The 21,215-nt window shown below is 44.7% G+C and overlaps 1 protein-coding gene across 1 annotated transcript in view; it reads right to left on the bottom strand.

Annotated features, from left to right (window-relative positions):
• Positions 1–21,215, bottom strand: part of oca2 (oculocutaneous albinism II) — a 530,409-nt gene that overhangs the window by 273,695 nt on the left and 235,499 nt on the right. The window contains exon 12 of the mRNA XM_041198655.1: positions 16,874–16,930. Coding sequence (XP_041054589.1) covers positions 16,874–16,930 — 57 coding nt within the window. The remainder of the gene's footprint in view (positions 1–16,873; positions 16,931–21,215) is intronic.

Here is a 21,215-nt window from a genome sequence, read left to right as displayed (position 1 = left end):
GGTCAGTTCACTCATCCTCCCTGCAGTCCCCGCTCTCATCCACACAGCTTGCAAGAATCTCATAACTGTTGGACAATTGTAGGGGCTGAGGCTCCTCAAATGCTACCCCCTGGGCCCCTATACCTGCCTTACCTGCAGTCACACCCTACTGTCCCTGATCACTGACCAAATTTGAATTACCTAACCTGAGGGGTGTGACCACCTCCTGGTGCAAAGTGTCCAGGTAACTTTCCCCCTCCCTGATGTGGCACAATGTGTGCAGCTCGGACTCCAGCTCCTTAACTTGGACCTGAAGTTCCCCGAGCTGCAAGCACTCAATACAGATGTGTTTGCTCTGGATCCCGTTGATGTCCAGCAGCGCCCACATGCTGCAGCAGCAACACATCACCCATCCTGCCATTGTTATCGTATTTTATTTAATTGACTAATTAATTACTCTAGTGTCGCTGCTCTTTACACTTGAAGCATCCCCAGCTATTTACACTTTATTGTAATTTTTTTACACACCAATATCGATCTTATACTCAACAAGCTATTTTTAAGAAAAAGAGAAAAAAAGAAACAAAAGACTGGAGACCTAAACCCAAACTAAAGACCTTGCTTTTACTTTCAAGGCTAGAAATACTCACCAATCTTACTCACCAATCAGCTGCTCTCCGTGCACTTTAATGGTCTTTCACCTCTCTCTCCACACTCTTTAATGGTCTCTCACCTTTCTTGCACTCTCTCTCTGTTAAAGGCCACGCTGCTCCTCTTGCTCTCTCTCACTGTTAATGGCCCCACTGCTCCTCTCATTCTCTCACTGTTAATGGCCCCACTGCTCCTCTTGCACTCTCTCACTGTTAATGGCCACACTGCTTCAGCACCTACCCCTTCAGGAGCACAGCATCATTGGTCACAAATGCTGACAAAATGGGGGCCATCCTCACCTTAAAGGTGCTGAGAGTACACGGGGAGAATGAAGGAACTCTATGATGCCTGCCCACAACATTCTGACAGCAATAACAAGCACCGCTGAGTTGCAGGCATCACTATTGGCTTACATGGACTGTGTACTTATTGTGTGCATTAGAGTATAAGATAGCTTTTGTAACTTGTGTTATCCTCACAAATTTGTATAATCTGTAAAGGTTTAGTTGTAGGTGAAGGAGTATTGTAATGTAGTTCATCTTTTCTTGTTGAATAATTTTTTTTTTGTTAAAAGTTCATCAGCTGTGATTCTGTTCAGTAGCTACTCTCCACATATCTAAACAAGCAAATAAAAGTTAGGATCTATCAAGCTGGGTTCCACTCTGGGATCAGGCTTGTCCAGGGGTAACCTCAGCTGGGATAGTAACACTCACTTCTGCCTGCCTTGTTAGGGTCAGATGAGATGAAGAATGAAATGGAACTGGGGATAAGGACAGTTGGAAGCCATGTGGGGTAAGTCGGAGATGGAGACAGTCACTGAGGAAGAAAATATGGCCGTGAAAGCGAGTTTTAGTAACGGATCCTTTCACCTGCCTCCAGTATTCTCCCTCTACCTAGGCTCCTCCCTCTGGCCTTTTACCTGCTCTTGATCTTTTCGTTAAGAACTGTCAACATAACATCGGCCGTCTTAATTTCTCTGCTCCTCTCGGATACATCTCCTTCTGAACTTGTTGCTCTCCGTTCTCTCAGCTCCAACCCTGACTTTGCTATCAAGCCTGCTGACAAGGGCGGTGCTGCAGTTGTCTGGCGCACTGACCTCTACTTTACAGAGGCTAAATGCCAATTCTCAGACATTTCTTCCTACCTCCCCTGGACCATGACCCCAAGACCGAACATCAAGCCATTGTTTCCAGGGCTGTCACTGACCTCATCCCCTCTGGAGATCTTCCCTCCACAGCTTCCAACCTCATAGTCTCCCAATCCCAAACGGCCAGCTTCTACCTCCTTCCCAAAATCCTCAAACAGGACTGTCCTGGTAGACCCATCGTGTCAGCCTGTTCCTACCCCCAGGAACTCATTTCTTCCTATCTTGACCCTATTCTCTCTCCCCTTGTCCAGTGTCTTCCCACCTAGGTTTGCAATTACTCGGATGCCATACGTCATATCAACAATTTCCTGTTCCCTGGTCCTAACCGCCTCCTCTTCACTGTGGACATCCAGTCCATCTACACCTCCATCCCCCCACCAGGATGGTCTGAGGCCTCTCTGCTTCTTCCTTGAACAGAGGCCCGAACAATCCCCAGCCACCACCACTCTCCTCCACCTGGTTGAACTTGTTCTCTCACTGAACAATTTCTCATTTAACTTGTCTCACTTCTTCCAAATTAAAGGTCTGGCTATGGGTATCTGCATGGTCCCCATTATGTCTGTCTTTTTATGGGGTATGTGGAACATTCTTTGTTCCAGTCCTACTCAGGCCCCTTCCCACAAATCTTTTTTTGTACATCGATGACTGTTTCAGTATCGCTTCATGCTCTCGCCTGGACCTGGAAAAATTTACACATTTTGCTTCCAATTCCCACCCCATTTCCTATCTTGGTTTGCTCCATCTGCAACACTTCTCTTCCCTTCTTTGACCTCTCTGTCTCCATTTCTACCTCGACTACAGCTCCTCACACCCTGCTTCCTGTAAGAACTCCACCCCATTCTCCCAGTTCCTCCACCTCTGTTGCATCTGTTCTGATGATGCTACCTTCCAAAACAGTGCTTCTGACATGCCTTCCTTTTTCGTTAACTAGGGGTTTCCCCCCACTGTGGTTGCCAGGGCCCTCAAACTGTCTGACCCATCTCCCAGACCTCTGCCTTCACCACTTCCCCTCCCTCCTGAACCATGATAGGGTCCCCCTTGTCCTCACTTTTCACCCGACCATCTTCCACATTCAAATGATCATCCTCCACTATTTCCACCAACTCCAACATGAAGCCACCACCAAACACATCTTCCCCTCACCCCATTTGTCAGCATTCCATAGGGACTGTTCCCTCTGCGACACCCTGGTCCACTCCTCCATCACCCCCCAACTCCTCATCCCCTTCTCACTGCATCTGCTCATGTAATCACAAAAGGTGCAAAACCTTCCCCTTTACCTCCTCCTTGGGGGTTGATTAGCTCAGTTGGCTGGACAGTTGGTTTGTAATGCAGAGTGATGCCACCAATGCAGGTTCAATTCCCATATCAGCTGAGGTCTTCCAAGCCTTCTCAACCTCGCCCCTCACCTGAGGTGTGGTGACTCTCTGGTTAAGTTCACCACCAGTCATCTCCCTCTAATGAAAGAGCACCCTTCGCCTACTCCCGCCTCAATATCCAAGGCCCTAAGCATTCCTTCTTTAAGGTGAAGCCACATTTCACTTTTGCCTCCTTCAGTTTGATCTACTGCATTCGCTGCTCCCAATGCAGTCTTCTCTACATTGGGGAGGCTAAACGCAGACTGGATGACCACATTGTGGAACACCTTCACACAGTCTGCAAGCAAGACTGGGGAGGCAGTGGTATTGGCATTGGACTGGTAATCTGGGGACCTGGGTTTGAATCCCACCATGGAATTAAAAGGTGACCATGAAATCATTTCTGATTGTCATTATAAACCCATCTGGTTCACTAATGTCCTTTAGGGAAGGAAATCAGCTGTTGGCCTACATGTGACTCCAGACCCACAGCAAGGTGGTTGACTCTTAAAAAAAAATGTCCTCTGAACAACAGCAATTAGGGATGGGCAATAAATGCTGGCCCAGCCAACTACGCCCATGAACGAATTAAAAAAAAACCTTCCTGTCGCTTGTCATTTCAACTCACCATCTTGCTCTCATGCCCAAATGTTCCAGTGAGCCCAATACAAACTGGAGGAACAGAACCTCATCTTTCAATTAGGCACTTTGCAGCCTTATGGACTTAACATTGAGTTCAACAGCTTCTGACCATAAACTCTCTCCTCTATTTTGACCCCTTTTTTTCTCCAACCCCCCAACAGGGCCATCTGTCTCCGGTTCTTATGTTCTGCTTTCACAAAACACTGACCCTTGTTCTGCTATTAACACATTCTGCTATTTCACCTTTATGCCACTATCAGCACCTTCTTTAGTCTTTAACACTAACATTAACACTTCCTTGGACTTGTATCCATGACATCTTTGTCAAATCTCTCCTCAGCTCCCACCTATCTCTGACCTTCTATTTTGCCCCACCTGCTCCACCCCCTCTTAAACATTATAAAACCAATCACATCTCTTTAGCTCTGAAGAAAAGTTGTACCGGCTCAAAATGTTAACTCTGTTTCTCTCTCCACAGATGCTGCCAGGCCTGCTGAGTTTTTCCAGCATTTTCTGCTTTTATTTCGGATTTCCAGCATCCACAGTATTTTCCTGCTTTTCTTGCATCTGTCATGATGAGTGTAAGATGAAAAGCTTCGGTGGCATGCCCCTATTCTTTCAGCAGAACAGAGGTTGAGTATATATGAGTTTTCTTGAAGTTATATACAGCTTGTATCAGAAAATTATAGAATCAGAATAGTACAACACAGAAGGAGGGCATTCAGTCCATTGTGCCTGTGCCAGCACTTTGAAAGAACTATCTAATTAGTCCTACTCCACTGGTCTTTCCCCATAGCCCAGAAAATGTTTCATTTTCAAGTAAATATTCAGTTCCCTTTTGAGAGTAACTATTGAATCTGCTTACACCATCCTTTCAGGCAGCACACTCCAGATCATAACAACTCACTGCATAAAAAAGTTCTCTTCATCTCCCCTCTGATTCTTACATCCACTATCTTAAACCTGTTTCCTTGCTTCCTGACCCCTATTGGCAGTAGAAACAGTTTCTCCTTTTTCACACTATTAAAACCTTTGAAAATTTTGAGCATCTATTGACTCAGGCAGTTGAACTTGGTACTTTGTTAAGCTGTCAGCCACCATATATCAGAACACAAGATATCAATCCCTGTTCTCCCCGGGATCGAGACAGTAAATTGATCAACAGCCTGCTTGCTTATATAAAGTTCACTTTCAATCACAGTTTGGGTATGGTTCAATCTTTCAGAGGGAACTGTAGGCAGGGTTTGGCATTCTAATCCCAAGTACAGTACAGTGTGCAGCTTGGCAGGGGAAATACTCATTTCATATTCCCTTTATAATCAGGCAAAATCCCACTCTACATTTTGTTCGATATCTAGCTAATTCTCTCATCATGAGCTTTGGTCTTCCTATAAAAAAATCCCTTTCAAAAATTTCATTCTGCTCTTTTCTCTCTCCAGCTTATTTAAGCTTCAATTAATTTATCATTCAGCACAACCATCCATTTTAGTTATCAAAATGATGGTTCAAGGTGCATTTTAATTCATTTACGCTGTTTCATCATCAATATAAGACTCTGGTTTCTTAATGGCTGACATTAATTTGAAAACATTTCATCACAAGAATCAAAAATTATAAATTGCTTATTGGTGAAATGAAAATTATGCTGAAGAATGAAAGTGCATGCTCATTTTCTATCCAACTAGCATTTACAGTCATAGGTTCCCACTGTCCCCATCCTTAAACATGGTCACATTGGACTTTTAATTGCAAGAATTTGGTAAAATCAGGATGGGGTTGAATTTCCTCCAGGTTCTGCTAGGAGAGCCATTTCCTAGGTTAGCACAAGGATTCTCCAAATCCAAAAAGAGTTGTAAAGAGAGGCTTCAGAATAGGAGTTTGTTTCCCTCAGAAGGGAAGACTGAGATCGGATCTCATTGAGGTCTTGAAGATCCTTCAGGGTAATGACAAGACAAACTCTGGGAAGCTGTTTATTATAAGAGCAGGAGTTGGCCCTTCAAGCCTGCTCTGCTCTTCAATAAGATCATGTCAGATCTGATTGTGGCCTTACTTGCACTATCCTGCCTACCCCACATAACCCTTGACTCCCATGCCAATCAAAAATCAGCTACAACACCGGCATCTACACAGCTATGTGGAAAATTGACTAGGTATGTCCTGTACACAAAAAGCAGGACAAATCCAACCCGACCAATTACCGCCCCATCAGCCTACTCTCGATCATCAGTAAAGTAATGGAAGGGGTCATCAACAGTGCTATCATGCGGCACTTGCTTAGCAATAACTGATGCCCAGTTTGGGTTCTGCCAGGGCCACTCATCTTCTGACCTCATTACAGCCTTGGTTCAAACATGGACAGAAGACCTGAACAAAAGAGGTGAGAGTGGCTGCCCTTTATATCAAGGTAGCATTTGACCGAGTTTGGCGTCAATGAGCCCTAGCAAAACTGGAGTCAATGGGAATCAGGGGGAAAACTCTCTGCTGGCTGGAGTCATACCTAGAACAAAGGAAAACGGTTGTGGTTGTTGGGGGTTAATCATCTCAGCTCCAGCACATCACTGCAGGAGTTCCTCAGGGTAGTGTCCTTGGCCCAACCATCTTCAGCTGCTTCATCAATGACCTTCCATCTATCATAAGATCAGAAGTGGGGATGTTCGCTGATGATTGCACAATGATCAGTGCCATTTGTGACTCCTCATATACTGAAGCAGTCCATTGCCAAATGCAGCAAGACCTGGACAATATCCAGGCTTGAGCTGACAAGTGCTAAGTGCATTCGCCCCACACAAGTGTCAGGTAATGACCATCTCCAACAAGAGAAAATCCAACCATTGCCTTTTGATGTTCAATGGCATTACATCATTGAATCCCCCACTATCAACATCCTTGGAGTTACCATTGACCAGAAACTGAACTGGACTAGCCATATAAATACTGTGGCTACAAGAGAAGGTCAGTGGTTAGGAATCCTGTGACAAGTAATTTACCTCCTGACTCCCCAAAACCTGTCCACCATCTACAAGGCACAAGTCAGGAGGGGGATGGAATACTTCCCGCTTGCCTGGATGAGTGCAGCTCCAGCAACACTTAAGAAGCTTGACTCCATCCAGGACAAAGCAGCCCGCTTGATTAGCACCACATCCACAAACATTCACTCCCTCCACCACTGATGCACAGTAGCGGCAGCATGTACCACCTACAAGATGCATTGCAAGAATTCACCAAAGCTCCTTAGACAGCACCTTCCAAACCCATGACCACTACCATCTAGAGGGACAAGGGCAGCAGATAGATGGGAAAACCACCACCTGGAAGTTCCCCTCCAAGTTACTCACCATCCTGACTTAGAAACATATTGCCGTTCCTTCACCATCAGTGGGTCAAAATCCTGGAACTCCCTTACTAGCACTGTAGGTGTACCTACACCACATGGACTGCAACAGTTCAAGAAGGCAGCTCACCACCACCTTCCAAGGGCAACTAGAGATGGGCAATAAATGCTGGCCCAGCCAGCGAAGCCCACATCCCGTGAATGAATTTTTTTTTAAATTTAAAATTTAAAAAAATCTATCTAACTCTATATACAATGACCCAGCCTCCACTGCTCTCTGTGGAAGAGAACTCCAAAGATTAATGACCATCTAAGAAAAGAATTTACTTCTCATCTCTGTCTTAAATGGGAGACCCCTTATTTTTGAACAGTACCCCCTAGTTCTGGATTCCCCATAAGGGGAAAGATCCTCTCAGCATCTACACTGCCAAGCCTCCCCAAAGACTTATATGATTCGATAAGATTACCTCTCATTCTTCTAAACTCCAATGGGTAAAGGCTCAACCTGCTCAACCTTTCCTCATATACACAGTGCTCTCAATGCAGTCTCACCAATGCCCTGTACAGTTGTAGCGAAACTTCTCTACTTCTATACTCCATCCCTTTTGCAATAAATGACAACATTCAATTTGCCTTCTTAATTACTTGCTGTGCCTGCATGCTAGCTTTTTGTACTTTATGTACAAGGACATCCAGATCACTCTGTACTGCAACATTCTCCAGTTAAACAATTTTCTGCTTTTCTATTCATCTTGTCAAAGTGGACAACCTCACAATTTTCCACATTATACTCCATCTGCCAAATTTTTGCCCGCTCACTTACCACAACAAGAACACAAGAATTACAACCAGGATTAGGCCATTTGACTCCTCCAGACTCCTCCGCCACTCATTAAGATCGTGACCGATCTGATTGTGGCTTCAATTCCACTTTCCTGTCTTCCCCCATAAACCCCCACTACTTGCTTATTGAAAACCTATCTAACTCAGCCTTAAATATATTCAGTAACCCAGCCTCCACTGCTCTCTGGGAAAGAGAATTCCACAGACTAATGACCATCTGAGAGAGAAAAAATTCTCTTTATCTCAATCTTAAATGGGAAGCACCTAATCTTTAACCTATCTATATCCCTTGGCAGAGTCTTTGGGTGGAATTGTCCCAGATTTGCACTAAGGGATATAGTGGGCGGATGAAACGATGTTTTACCTGCCGGCCGCAATGGTGGGTTTTCACGCCGTATCATCCCAAACCTGCCACATTATTTATGCATTGCAGGGAAACACGCTATTTCGATGTGGGCCATACCATCACCTCACCGCTTCATCACACCAGGCACCACATTTAAAGTACAGCCGCGCTCAGTGCTTCCAGCCCAGGACTGCAGCAAAGAAGACATGGCCACGAAAAGCAAGAAGACTGCAGCCTTCAAGCGCCTTTTGGATGCTGTGGAGTCTCGCTGTGATATCCTCTACCCCCAGTCTGGCAGCAGGAGGGGCAGCAAAATTACCACTCTGGCTTGGTAGGTGATGGCAGTGGTGATCAGTTCCAACGCTGCACAGAAGAGGTTGCCATCGAATGCAGATAGAGGATGAATGATCTCAGCTGTGCCGCCAGGGTAAGGCAACCATCTCATCACTCTAAACTCAGACACACAAGCCCATCGCACATTCACTGGCATCTCACTCAATGCCAGCTCAAGGTACGTCATCACCCATTCTCACACACAGACCCTCATATGTCCATCTAGCCGCATCCCCTCTGGAGACTGCCTCCTCAGCCCTCACCATCTTGAGGCTACTTACATAGATCAACATGTGTTCCCACACACACCCTGGGATACCCTCCTTCCCCAGTACAGCTCTCACCCTGCAGCCTCTCCCCTTGCCTGAGCCCACTTCTCCCCCTTCCCCATACAAGACCTAGCCCTGCAGCCGTTGAAAAGCAGCCCACATGTGGCTGATTGGGTAGGTAGAGACCTGCCCGTGGGCCCCACTAAAAGTGATGTTGTGCTGTCTGTGAAGCCTGGCGCTGATGACTGTGAGTGCTGACCGAAGCAAGATAGGTAAACAAACCTTGAAGTCCCAAGCGAAGTGCAGCCTGACAACTGCATGCCTTATAAGTGCTGTTGTGAAACACATCGGTGTGTTTTCCCACCGAAATGGGGGGGGTGGGGTGGATGATCCCAGCGGGCTGGCCTTAGAATGATATACAGATGTATTACAATGAGATTCCTGACATCCAATGACCGGAAACGTGGCCCTCCATCAGTGGGCAGAGGGGATGATCGCGAACTGGTTTCACAATGTCGTGAAAATGATTTTTGGCCTTCACAGAATCGCAGAATCACACCACCAAGCACTCCCGACGTCGGCAGGCATGGAAAATTCCGGCCTTTGGGTGGAATCCCTCACTCCTGCCAGCAGTGGGAATCGTGGCAGGCAGTGGAGCAAAATTTGGTGGGAGGCCAAAAATCGGTTTCCCGACATCGGAAAATTAGTTTGGAATCTTGTTCTCCCAATTTTCATGGCGGGTTAAAGTTGGGTCGAGTGTCCCGCAGACCCATGTCGGGAATCCCATTTGCATCCCATGAATGCTCATTAAAAGCCCAACATCGAAGTCCCCTCTTCCAAATCTAGGGTTCTGCCAGTGGGAATTTCTCGACTGTACATAAGTGGCGTGCACCTGGTGAGGTCGACTTCCTTCCTAGACTTTCAGGTCAGTAGATGCTGCTTTCACCTTCCTTTCACACATCACTGATTGATATCAGCTGCATGTCACAAATACTGCCCAAGGTCAGGAACGGGGGGGGGTACACCAAGCCAGAACTGGCGGTGGGGGATGGAGAGGTCAGGGGGTAAAATAGAAGAATGGAAGAATGAATGTCTGTCCAGGTGCCTTTCAAACATGGCACCCGGACGTTGGATCCTATGAGGTAACGGCAGGGCAGGTCACATCCTGCCCACCCTGCCACAAGATTCGATGTGCTTCTTGTGGCTGCATAATTAACGAGCTGAACAGATGAAGGTCTTGCGCGTTCAGCTGTCCCACTCTCCAGCAGAAGTCATTCCGATTTTCGCCTCTGCCACCAGACTTAGTCTCCAGAACAGAAAATTCTGCCCTTTGTATCCTCCTCACAACTTTCTTTCCTACCTATCTTCATAGTATCAACAAATTTGGCTGCAATACAGTTGCTGCCTCCTTCCAAATCATTAAAATAGATGTAAATAGTTGACACCCCATCACTGATCCCTAGCACTCCATTTACCAATTTGAAAATGACCCATTTATCATGGCCCTCTTTTTTCTGTTAGATAGCCAATCCTCTATCCATGCTAATATATCACCACCAATACCATGAGCTCTTACCTTGTGCATTAACTTTTTATGTGGCACCTTATTGAATGCCTTTTTGAAATCCAAATACACTTCTTCTTTATTCTTTCATAGGATGTGGGCATCACTGGCTAGGACAGCATTTATTGCTCATCCCTAATTGCCCTTGAGACTACATCCACCGGTATCCCTTTAAACACCCTGCTATGACATTCTTAATGAATTCTAATAAATTTGTTAAATACGATATCCCTTTCACAAAACCATGTTGACTCTGCCTGACTGTATTATGCTGTTCTAAATGTCCTGCTACTATCTCCTTAATAATGGGTTCTAGTATTTCCCCAATGACAGATGTTAAACTAACTAGCCTATAGTTTACTGCTTTCTGCCTCCCTCCTTTCTTGAATTGAGGTGTTGCATTGATGGCTTTCTATCTGCTGGGACTTTTCCAGAATCTACGGAACTGTTGGAAGATTACAACCGATGCATCTATTATCTCTGCAACCACATCTTTTACGACCCTAGGATGCAGGTCATCAGATCTATCATGAATTCATAAATGGCAGTAAGGGAGTCTGGGATGAAGCTTAGAAGATGGAAGATGATTGGACAGGTCAGAAGTAACTATTTCACACAGAGAATGGTGAACATTTATGAGGAACAGTGAAGAGTGGAAAAAAATCAATCAAATTGTGCTCAATTACTCTAATGATGTCTACTACAAGTGTGAATGTGCTGAAGATGGAATAAGGTAGGTTCAGCTGACTTTTACCAGTGTTGCAAATATCTAGTCCAAGATTCATGTGGTTTAGAATATACTTTTTAGTTTTAGAATTTAACTTTTAGTTTCAAGAATTAAAATTTTAGCTATAGAAAATGGAGTAAATGCAACGTAAACAAGCTGGGAGGTTTTACACTTAAAAGGTCAGAATAGAAGAGAATAGAAATATAAAACCCTAGAGGGAGGAGGGGGAGCTGGGCCCTCAATAGAAGGCCTTGCCTTCAGAGACCACTTCTCCTACCTCCACCTCAGCCAGCAACAGTATCTGAGGTGGCTATGCTTCACTAAGGAGGTAGACACTGAACTGTGCCACCTTCTTGAAGCAGAACTTTCCCCAAAGCTGGGTGAGGGTGGCACTGCGAGTGACCATCAATTTCAATGCCTTTCAGGCTGAAGCCAGTGACACCAACCAAAATCTCCCAGTTTTCCATGTAGATCAGAGAGGCCCTGTACTCAGGAGAGGGGACTCCATAGCCTTCTCGCCAGGGAGATGAAGGAGGAGCGGATACGTGGCTTTGCCAGTGTAGCATGATTCTCAACAGTGCAGGGATCCATCTCCTGCATGTGTGTGGCTCTGCAGGCACTACAGTTCAATGGAGGAGATGTACTGGAACAGCAAAGAGTCCCACTCCCTTAGTGTGCAGGTGGTCTAGGCTATCATGTTGGTGAATGCTCACTATCCTGGCAGCAGCCACAATGTAATAGCCTGCACCAGTCAGCTGTTCCCTCTATCTTCAAGCCATCATGATGAACCAGAAGATGGCTGAGCAGTGACAAGGGCTACCCACTGTACACATGCCTTATTTGCACTCCACCACCGACCACACACGCACAGCGCTCCTGCAGTGAGAGTCATGCTGCGACCAGGGATGTTATGGGACATATCATCAAAGCCCTGAAACAATGGTTTCACTGCCCAGACTGCTCTTGGCGAGCCCTCCAATAGTTGTCAAGAGTTGTCTCGTGAGTCGTAATGATCTTCTACATCGTCCATAACCTCGCAACCTTGAGGGCACAGCCCTTGCCACCAAGCCTTTAGCAGCCTTTAGCAGGAGGAAGAGGAGGAGGGGTCAAGGAACTCTGGACAGGCTGTGTGTGTCTCATCAGGTTCCGATTTCCCTGGAAAAATATCCCAATGTCACCACTGCTCCACACTTCTCCACTCTTCCATCCATCTGTTACAGATCATCACAGTGGCCTTTTGGCCAAAACTCTTGGGGAAAAAGAGACTTCAAAATAACCATTCCAAATCAACTTTATCCAACAACACTTCCAATAATATAAGCAAAACTGAACTCAATAAGTCCTCACTTAAAAGTAATGGCTTCGTTCCTGACAATCGCAACTTTAAGTGAAACGGCCTTAAGTGAATCATAGGTTCCCATAGGAATCAATGTTAAAGCCAGAGTTAGGTTGTTTCAGACACTTCTCACCCAGAAAGATCAATGTACTAGTTGAAATACTGTACCATACATGTGCAGCACTGTGCATTCATAGCTCAAATAACTTGCAAAATAAAATACATCAGCAAATATAAAAAAAAATACTCACCATGCAGGTACAGGTACTGTATTCACTCTTGCATTTCCCATTACTTCCTGCATTGCAGCTACCTTTGCCTGACCTAGTGCTCCTATATAGTGTTATCCCTGTACCTACAGTTTGGCTGGCGGACAGCTGCTGACTCTCACTGGGAGAGACTGCAGATGGCCTTGCAGGACATCTTCAGCACCCATGTTGGCAACAGTATAAGCCTGCATGGCAACAAGCAGAGAACTTATGACCTCAGTCTGAGCTGCCACTGCAGCAACTCAAACGGAGGGTGGCTTCTGCCTGTGCTACAATGGAAGCTGAGACATCAGCCATCACACGCTGTATTACAAGTAAGTCTGCAAGTGCTATTATAGAGTTGGCCACCATTTCCATGCCGGAAAAGATGGGCTCCAAGTTCTGCGCAAAGCCCTGTGCCAAGTTGGAGCCAGACTCCTCCATGCTTCTTGAGAGTGACAACAGGCTTACCGGCAGGCCCACCAATGCCCAAACATTTCGATGTGCAAGCCCATTAGCCTTTTCATGTACACTGCCCCAGCAAAGTCTTCATCTGAGTCCTCTACAGCTGAATTTGTCTTGTGAATTCACCCTCTAGGCAGATGGTGCACCCAGCTTTGCCATGTCACTCAGCACATGCTGATCCCACCTCTACCTTCAATGTAAGCACTGGACTGATATCTGAGCTGGTGGCTGTGAGTGTCATATCAAGTGATGGTGCTTCTTCATCAGATACCTGTTCTTATTCTTCCCCTTCATCATCTGGCTGGCCAGGCAGAAGGTCTTGGATATCTGAAAAAACCTGGAAACATAAATGCAGAAAGGGTGGGGACGTGGGTGGGTGAAAACAAGAGGTGCTTGATATACCATCTACAGATGGTATTTCATCCCAAGTTGTAGGATGAGAGTGAAGTGGGATCTGGGAAGGCCCATAAGGCAGGAACATACTGTCATCCTGGATGGCTCAGCAACACAGGTTGCAATAGCCTCAGTGATGGCCACACCAATAATTCAGGACACCAGCTCCTCCAAGAGGCAGGATAGATGCATCCACGCCTGGCCCCAGCTGGTTCTCTGCTGCTGCCTCCTGCAAGGGAGAGGGAAAAGTGTCAGTGAACATGTTGCAATGTGTTCGGGTCATAGCTGAATATTTGCCATTATGTAGAAGCTGTGAAATGTGCGTGTGAAACTTGCAGCGGTAGTAAGTGTCTGAGGGTCGGATGGAGCATATGAATGTTTGGCATGAAACCTGGCTGCTAGGAATTGTTGATAACGAGTGATGGAGGTGTAATGCATTGAGCAGGTTGCTGGTGAGGTTGGTAGGAGGTGGCATTTGAAAACGCTTTCACTGACCTTGAACTTTCATGTGAGGTCATTGACTTCTTTCTGCAGTACTGCATCCAGGTCCACAGAACCACTCTTTTCATTGAACTCTGAGGCCAAACACTCCCACTCCCTTTTAAATAAGTGCCTCCTAGCCCCTTGAGCTTTCTTCCTTGATCTGAGAAACACTTTCACAGTCATTTCCAATGCCTCCTACAGCCAGAATGCATCACCCTGTAAGAGGTGCAGGCTGGCTTTAAGAAGTACAAGCTAGCTTAAGTCAGTGCTAGTTTCACACAAACCTGGACCTAAACTGGGCATGCAGCCACTCAAGCATATGCTTAGCACTGGGCTGCATGCCACAATCATGGAGATGAGCAGGGAGCAAGAAGTTTGCATGCTACCTTGCACACTTCCATCAGGCATGGGGTAATCGCGCATCACAATCGCCACATCCACTAACAGGGGTAATCCAATTTTATCTCAAAACATTATTTGAAAAAGAACAAGGGAAGATGGTGATGATGTCTTGGCCTATATTTATCATTCAACCAACAATAATCAAATTAAATCATGTGGTCGTTATCTCATTGGTATTTTTGGTACCTTTTTCCTACACTACTACAATGAATACACTTTAAAAGTTTTTCATAGTCCGTAAATTGCTTTGGGGTATCCCAAGGTTACAGAAGATGCTATATAAGTGCAGGTTGTGGTATTGTCAATGGCAATTTCTATATTGAAAAGGAACAACTAGAAATCCCCCCTCCAGTTTCAAATCCCATGCAACCTACAATTTTTAGCCACTGGGCAGTGTCTTACCAGAGACTGTTCAACAAATATCTATCAGCCATTACATAGCAATGTTCCCAGAACTATATGATTTAAAGCTGTCTCTTGCTTACGAAACATAGCTCACATGATCAGAATAGAGCAACTTCTGTGATCCCTAGTCCTATTCAAATATAGCCAAACTCATTTCAGAAACATGTAATCAGATATTATTCATAAATTATTCCCATGATTGCTGTCAATTTGGTATTGTGCATCATTATCTTTGTTCTCCAGTTAGGCTCCACTATACAACCATTTTGCAATTTTTCTTCCTCGTTTCTCTTGGTCCAGGTTCATTTTGCTGACACACTATATTTAGGCATTTGTCAAGTATTTGTCTTGATCATACACATGTAAGTTACAGGAAAACTGACTTGTCCCAAACTACCTGCAGTCTGTTCAACACTATGACTTAGCAGAGGTGCGTAGCCGTGTTACTTGGAAGCGTGTATTCTTGCATTTTGTCATGCTATAAGTAATAAACTACAATAATCCCCTGTATTTGACAGAATATACTTCAAATTTTTTTGCAAATAATCAGGTTCGCAAGAGCATGTTACACAGCTGACTAATTGTGCCACCCTTATAACCAATTGTTGCACTGAAGATTCAAAGACTTACTGCCTAAATCACCTGTAAAAATTATTGTGAGCTTTTGTGGCAACTTGTGGAGACCATCTCCAATGTTAAGCAAAGGCCACATGTGAAGGATGCTCTTTGAAATACTGAATTTCATTCCTCAGGCTGGATATCAACTCAGGGAGGGAGCGAGGGGGCTGATTTCGCATCGGGAAATGAAGAAAAAGAGGTTTCCCAAAGGTCCCACTGAACTTAACGGCAGGACCTGATTAGTATTTTTGGTTTCCACGTCCCAACCACGGGCAGATAGGCCTTCGACACCAGGCCACAGCTGGGAAGTGGAGAAGAAATGGGAAAGATCAGTCCCCTGGGGGTGGGGATGGGGAGGGGGTAGGAAGATCAGATTACAGAGTCATAGAAGGTCAGAGAAGCCTGGACATGATGTGGGAGGTCAGGGGGAGGTGGAGGAAGATCAGAGATTGGAGTCAAGAAAGACCAGGCAGGCCAGAGCAGAGGGCGATCGTGATATGGAGTCTGGAGACATGAATCAGGGGATTGAAGGGTCAGGGAGGGCAGATCAGGAAGGATCAGGGGGGTGGGTAGGGGGGGGGGGTAGCTATGAGGCCTCACAGAGGACTGGAGGAGATTTGGAGGATAGAATAGTTGGGATAGTGGTTGAGCGGTAAGATTGGGAGGTTCATAAAGGAGATCAGAAGGGTCAGGAGTGTGTCCAATCGGAGATGGGGTTGGTTGTGGTGGTGGAGTTGGTGAAGCAGGTAAACTGGATCCAGAAGATAAATGGAAAGTCATTTAACCCAGGATCCAACAATCCTCACATACTTGGCCAGCAGATTTCCTGAGACATGGAAAATTCATCCAGCCACAGTTAAATTTAAAATGGTCATTTAAATGAGGCGCACAGGCTCATTATAGCCAATCATCTTGTGAGAGGGGATTTGTTGCTCATCCAGCTGTCCCACCTCCATTCATGAATAAACAGTAAGAGTTGGAAATGACTGGTATTGGACCGAACTGGAGTTCCATTTTAAGGTATACAAGATCACGTCAGACCAGTACCAGTCATCTTCCAGATTTTACTGGTTTTTCCTTCTGGGAACCTGAAGTGGGCAGGTTGAAGGTCAACTGGAGGCAGAATTCAGATGTTCAACATTTTAACATCCCACCCAACCCACATCAGCCCATTATTGGGGGGGCGAGGGCTGAAAATTCCTCATTCCTCTATTTATGCTCATTATTCACTTAACAATAGAAAGCTCAAATTAACAAATAAATCAAACAGCACCAGGATAATTTCTTGACTCTTCATGTCCGAGCTGAGGGAAATAAAACTTGTTGCACTCACCTTGACAGCACAGTAATCGAAAAAGCCAGTTTCTGAAAATATTGCCACCAAAATCATCTTTAAAAAAAAATAGCACAATGAATGAAAGAACATTGGTTTCATAGTTTGACTTTCTACTCTATATTTTTACTCACATTTCTTACAATTTTTCTTTAAAGTGACTTTACTTTTACTCATAAAGCAATAGCACCAGCAAATACCAATATAGCAAATGCCAGCTAAAGGAAATCTGACAGAAACCTTAGAATGCTTTTCAATACACCGCACTATGAACTGTAATCTCATCTGTCCAATTTTATTAACTAATAATAGTTCATACATCGTGTTTGAATCAAATGGGTGAAGTGACCTGCATGGCGTTCCGCCTTGATATGAAATCCAGAAATCACACTACACTTGCTGCACTGATATGAAATTACTTTGGCCAGGGTTATTCATTTCTGCCCTCACCAGCCTGCTTTCTATTAGAAGGGGTGGGTATGAAACCAAGGACTGCTGAGGGCAGAATGTGAAAATCTGAATCTTCTCACTTTTAAAGGAAATGATAACACCTTGGGATAAAAGTTCGTGTTAAAATCATATGGAAGCAATTGCGTCATCATAAACATTAATTTGTTAACACTTAGGTTATGTTCAATATTATGCTTAACTTTTAGTTTTCTCCCCTTACATATTTAGGCTCCCTATGTTAGCACCAGCTATGGTTAACTGGTCATAGGCAATCTCACCTCTCAGTCAGAAAGGTCATAGACTCAAGCCCCAGGCCAGAGACATTAGTATGTTACTGAGGGGTTACTGCACTGATGGAAAAGCAATCTTTCAGATAAGACATTAAACCTCAGCTTAAAATGTGATAAACTACAAAATTGAGAAAGAAATCTTTTTATGAAGAGCTTCCACCTCATTGAGGAGGCTTCAGGAAATCCATATAGCAACCTGCTCTGAAAATTCTGATCACATTTTGACAACTGTGACAAATTCCACGACAGCAGCTGAGACAATCCACAACATTCTAAAATAATCAACAACATTCCAAATAAAACAACCCACAACATTATGGAAAAAAAGACAATTTGCTTTATGTCTCAATGTTAATCGATCCTTTAAAAAATCTCAGGACCCAGATCCAGACGTACACTATCTATGCACCAAATTTCGATAAAATCTGCCCATCAGTTTTTGAGATATATTGCTTACAGACAAACAAACTAACTAAATAAACCTTCAGTGGGGGAGATAAAATTGCGAAGTGTTTTTCTGTCAGTACCCGTATTAAATGAGAACTACCTTAATAAAAAAAATGTAGAAACTTGTGCAAGTTTGTTTTGTTTTTAGCTTTTATATCCCATGTCAAAATTTCAACACTAGTGAGGCCTGAGGAAAGTGGTTATCTACAGTGCATGCGATGTGAAGGAGCCACACATCTTAGAAGGGTCCCAGTAGCAATCTCTAACATGTGTAAGTTGGCTGTTCTCATCCAGTAATAGGTTGCAATTGGACTTAGTTTGGCATGAGTCATAACGGAGAGAGAATTGGAGGTAAAATCATTTTCTTCAGCCAAATCATCTATGTGATCATATACGCAAGTGAAGAGGGCACTCAGTAGAGTGCATGCCTCTACTATGCTGTGTTAACTCAACATTATTACAATTTTCATTGAGACTTTTCTCTGCCTGATTGTTGCGAGGTAACTACAAAGCTGAAAAAAGAAATCTTTTCATTAAGAGTTTCCATCTCACTGAAGAGGCTTCAGGCGAATTGATATCCAATAACCTGTTCCTGAAAACTCTGGTCACATTGTTACAACAATGGCTAATAGCACCACAGCAGCTGAGACAATTCACAACATTCAAAAACAATCAACAACATTCTGAATAAAACAATCTTCAACATTGTAAAGAGTTAATTTTTGCCATATCTCCCAATGTTAATGGATGGCTCCTATAAAAAATTCCAGGATCTAGATCCAGATCTGTATCTTCACCAAAAACTAATCATTTCTTCCTTGTGCCATATCTTATCTATGTACCAAGTTTGTTGAAATCCGCCCATTAGCTCTTGAGATAAACTAAGCTGAATTTTACGGTCCCATCACAGTGGGGGTGGGGGTGGGGCTGTAAATTGTGGTGAGCCATTCAAAACATCGGCGGGACTGTAAAATCCTGCTAGCGTAAAATTCTGCCCTTTGTTTACAGGCAAACAGAACAGACTCACTAACAGGGGCAAAAAACATTCCCTCTGCCCATTTTCAATTGTGGAAGTAATTGCTCATGTGGAGCTGAACTTCAGAGGCTAAAAGGGCTCCAGTTTCCGAGCTTTGGACTGTACTCAAAAATACAGAAATTTAAATAAACAGTATCCTTAATAAAAACAGAAAAAGCTAGAAATATGCAGCTGCTCAGGCAGCATCTGTGGAGAGGGAAAAAGTTAACGTTTCAGGTCAATGGCCTTCTATTAAGGACTGGGAAAATTTGGAAATGTAACAGGTTTTAAGCAGGTGTATTGGGGAAGGATGGAAAAAGAAGGAAAGGTAAGATTTGTGATAGGGTGGAAGACAGGAGGGATTAAATGACAAAATGAGTTGGTGGTGCAGGGCCAAAGGGAGCGGCACTGGGACAAGTAAAGAAACAGGAAACATCCTTCACGTTTGTTTGCATACCGTCAATCAAAACATCATTTTGCGGTTTGAACAGTAGGGCTGTTACATGCGTTAGTATATAGAATGACACATTCAAAAATTATCCCCAGAAAATGAACGAGATAGCAGGATCCTTCAAAATTGTCTTCCGAGATCCAACAGGCCAGAAGGGGAGAATCCAATTTGAAAGCTGCATTGTTTCTGAAGGATATGTTTTCTTTATGCAAAGACGTGATCAGAATTGCAACCTTGATGTATCTCACAAGGGCGGCTATTAAGGTCATTCAACAGGTTCTGAATTTTCCAATTCAGCACCCATGAGCCTAAATTTTCAAGTCCATTACAAAAAGGATCAAGTGATTTAAATCACAAGTGCACAAGTAGCAAACCCTGGCCTATGACCTAAGCCACACTTGTTGCCTTTTCACACGGCCTTGCTGAATTCCTTCGGCAAAATTTTAAGCTCGTCAGGCGGTCACGTGCCTGACCCGACCGAGCATAAAATGATGCACGATGACATCATGCGAGCGTCCCAACGTCATCACGCACTCACGAGATAGTTCGGTGGCGGGCATATGCCAGAATCGGCAGCACAATGCCGACAATTAAAAGACCTCTTAAGGCCATTAAAACATTAATTGAAAGAAATTTTTCGCTGCCTGTCCAACCTTATGGTTGACGGGCAAGCGAAAAGGCCAAACAGGCATTTGCGCTTTTTTGGAAACTTCATCCACGGGCAGGATGAGGTTTCCAAAAGCAAATAAAATTAAAATTAAAATTTTAAAATTTAATTAAAAATATGTCCCTGCTCACGTGACAGAGTCACAAAAGGGGACATGTTTTATACCATTTATAAAATTATTATTTTTTTGAAATCTGTTCATCTCCCTGAGCTAGCTCTGTGCCTCAGGGAGATCGCTACCTCAGGGAGATTGGTAAGTGCACATGCATGAAGTTCACACTCACCCCGCTTGCACTCCACCCTCCGCCCACACAGGCAGCGCTGAGAACTGAAGCTTGCATTTCACGCTGGGTGGGCCTTAATTGGTACAACCACCCCTGCCCACGCCTGCCAAGCCCGCCCAACAAGGGCAAGATCCGGCCCCATGTTTTTGAAGTTTTTGAAAGGATATGAACTGATCGCTATCCAGTTCCAATGCACAGCACCAACAACAGATTAGATCAGTTTCCATATTTATGAGTGCCCATAAAGCTTGTTGATGTCAACCTTGACCTTTTGCACCCATAGGAAAAGCATCCCTCACCAAATTGTATTGGAAGACGGGGCAGAATTTTATGTAATGCCAGGGTTCCCGCCTGCTGGCGATAAAGTCGACAGCTGCCCCTGCAGCCAGTTAACACTTGGAGGGTCTTTATTTGGCTCAGGGTGAGATTTCCACCTTCATCTGGGGAGGAGGTCCCGCCGTGATGACCTGCCAGGCAATACCTGCCAGCAGCTATCTGGTCCCAGTGGTGGCACCAGGAGCAGTAGCCACTGTTGGGATTGCAGCACGCCCCAAAAGGAGACCACTGCTGGAGTCAGGTGGAGAGGTAAATTTGGTTTGGAGGGGGGGGTGGCTTCAGCAGGGTCAGGCTAGGAGGCCACGGGAGGGGTGAGTTGGCGTGGTGAGGAGGGTGGAAACAGGGATGCGCAAACCAGGAAGGAGGGGGAACCCGAGGGGGAGGGTGTCAGACCTTGTAGGC

The sequence above is a fragment of the Carcharodon carcharias genome, chromosome 11 (genome assembly GCF_017639515.1).
Source record: "Carcharodon carcharias isolate sCarCar2 chromosome 11, sCarCar2.pri, whole genome shotgun sequence".
In the NCBI taxonomy this organism is placed as follows: Eukaryota; Metazoa; Chordata; class Chondrichthyes; order Lamniformes; family Lamnidae; genus Carcharodon; species Carcharodon carcharias.
Note: the sequence above shows the minus strand (reverse complement) of the source record. Positions and strands in the feature narration are given on the sequence as shown.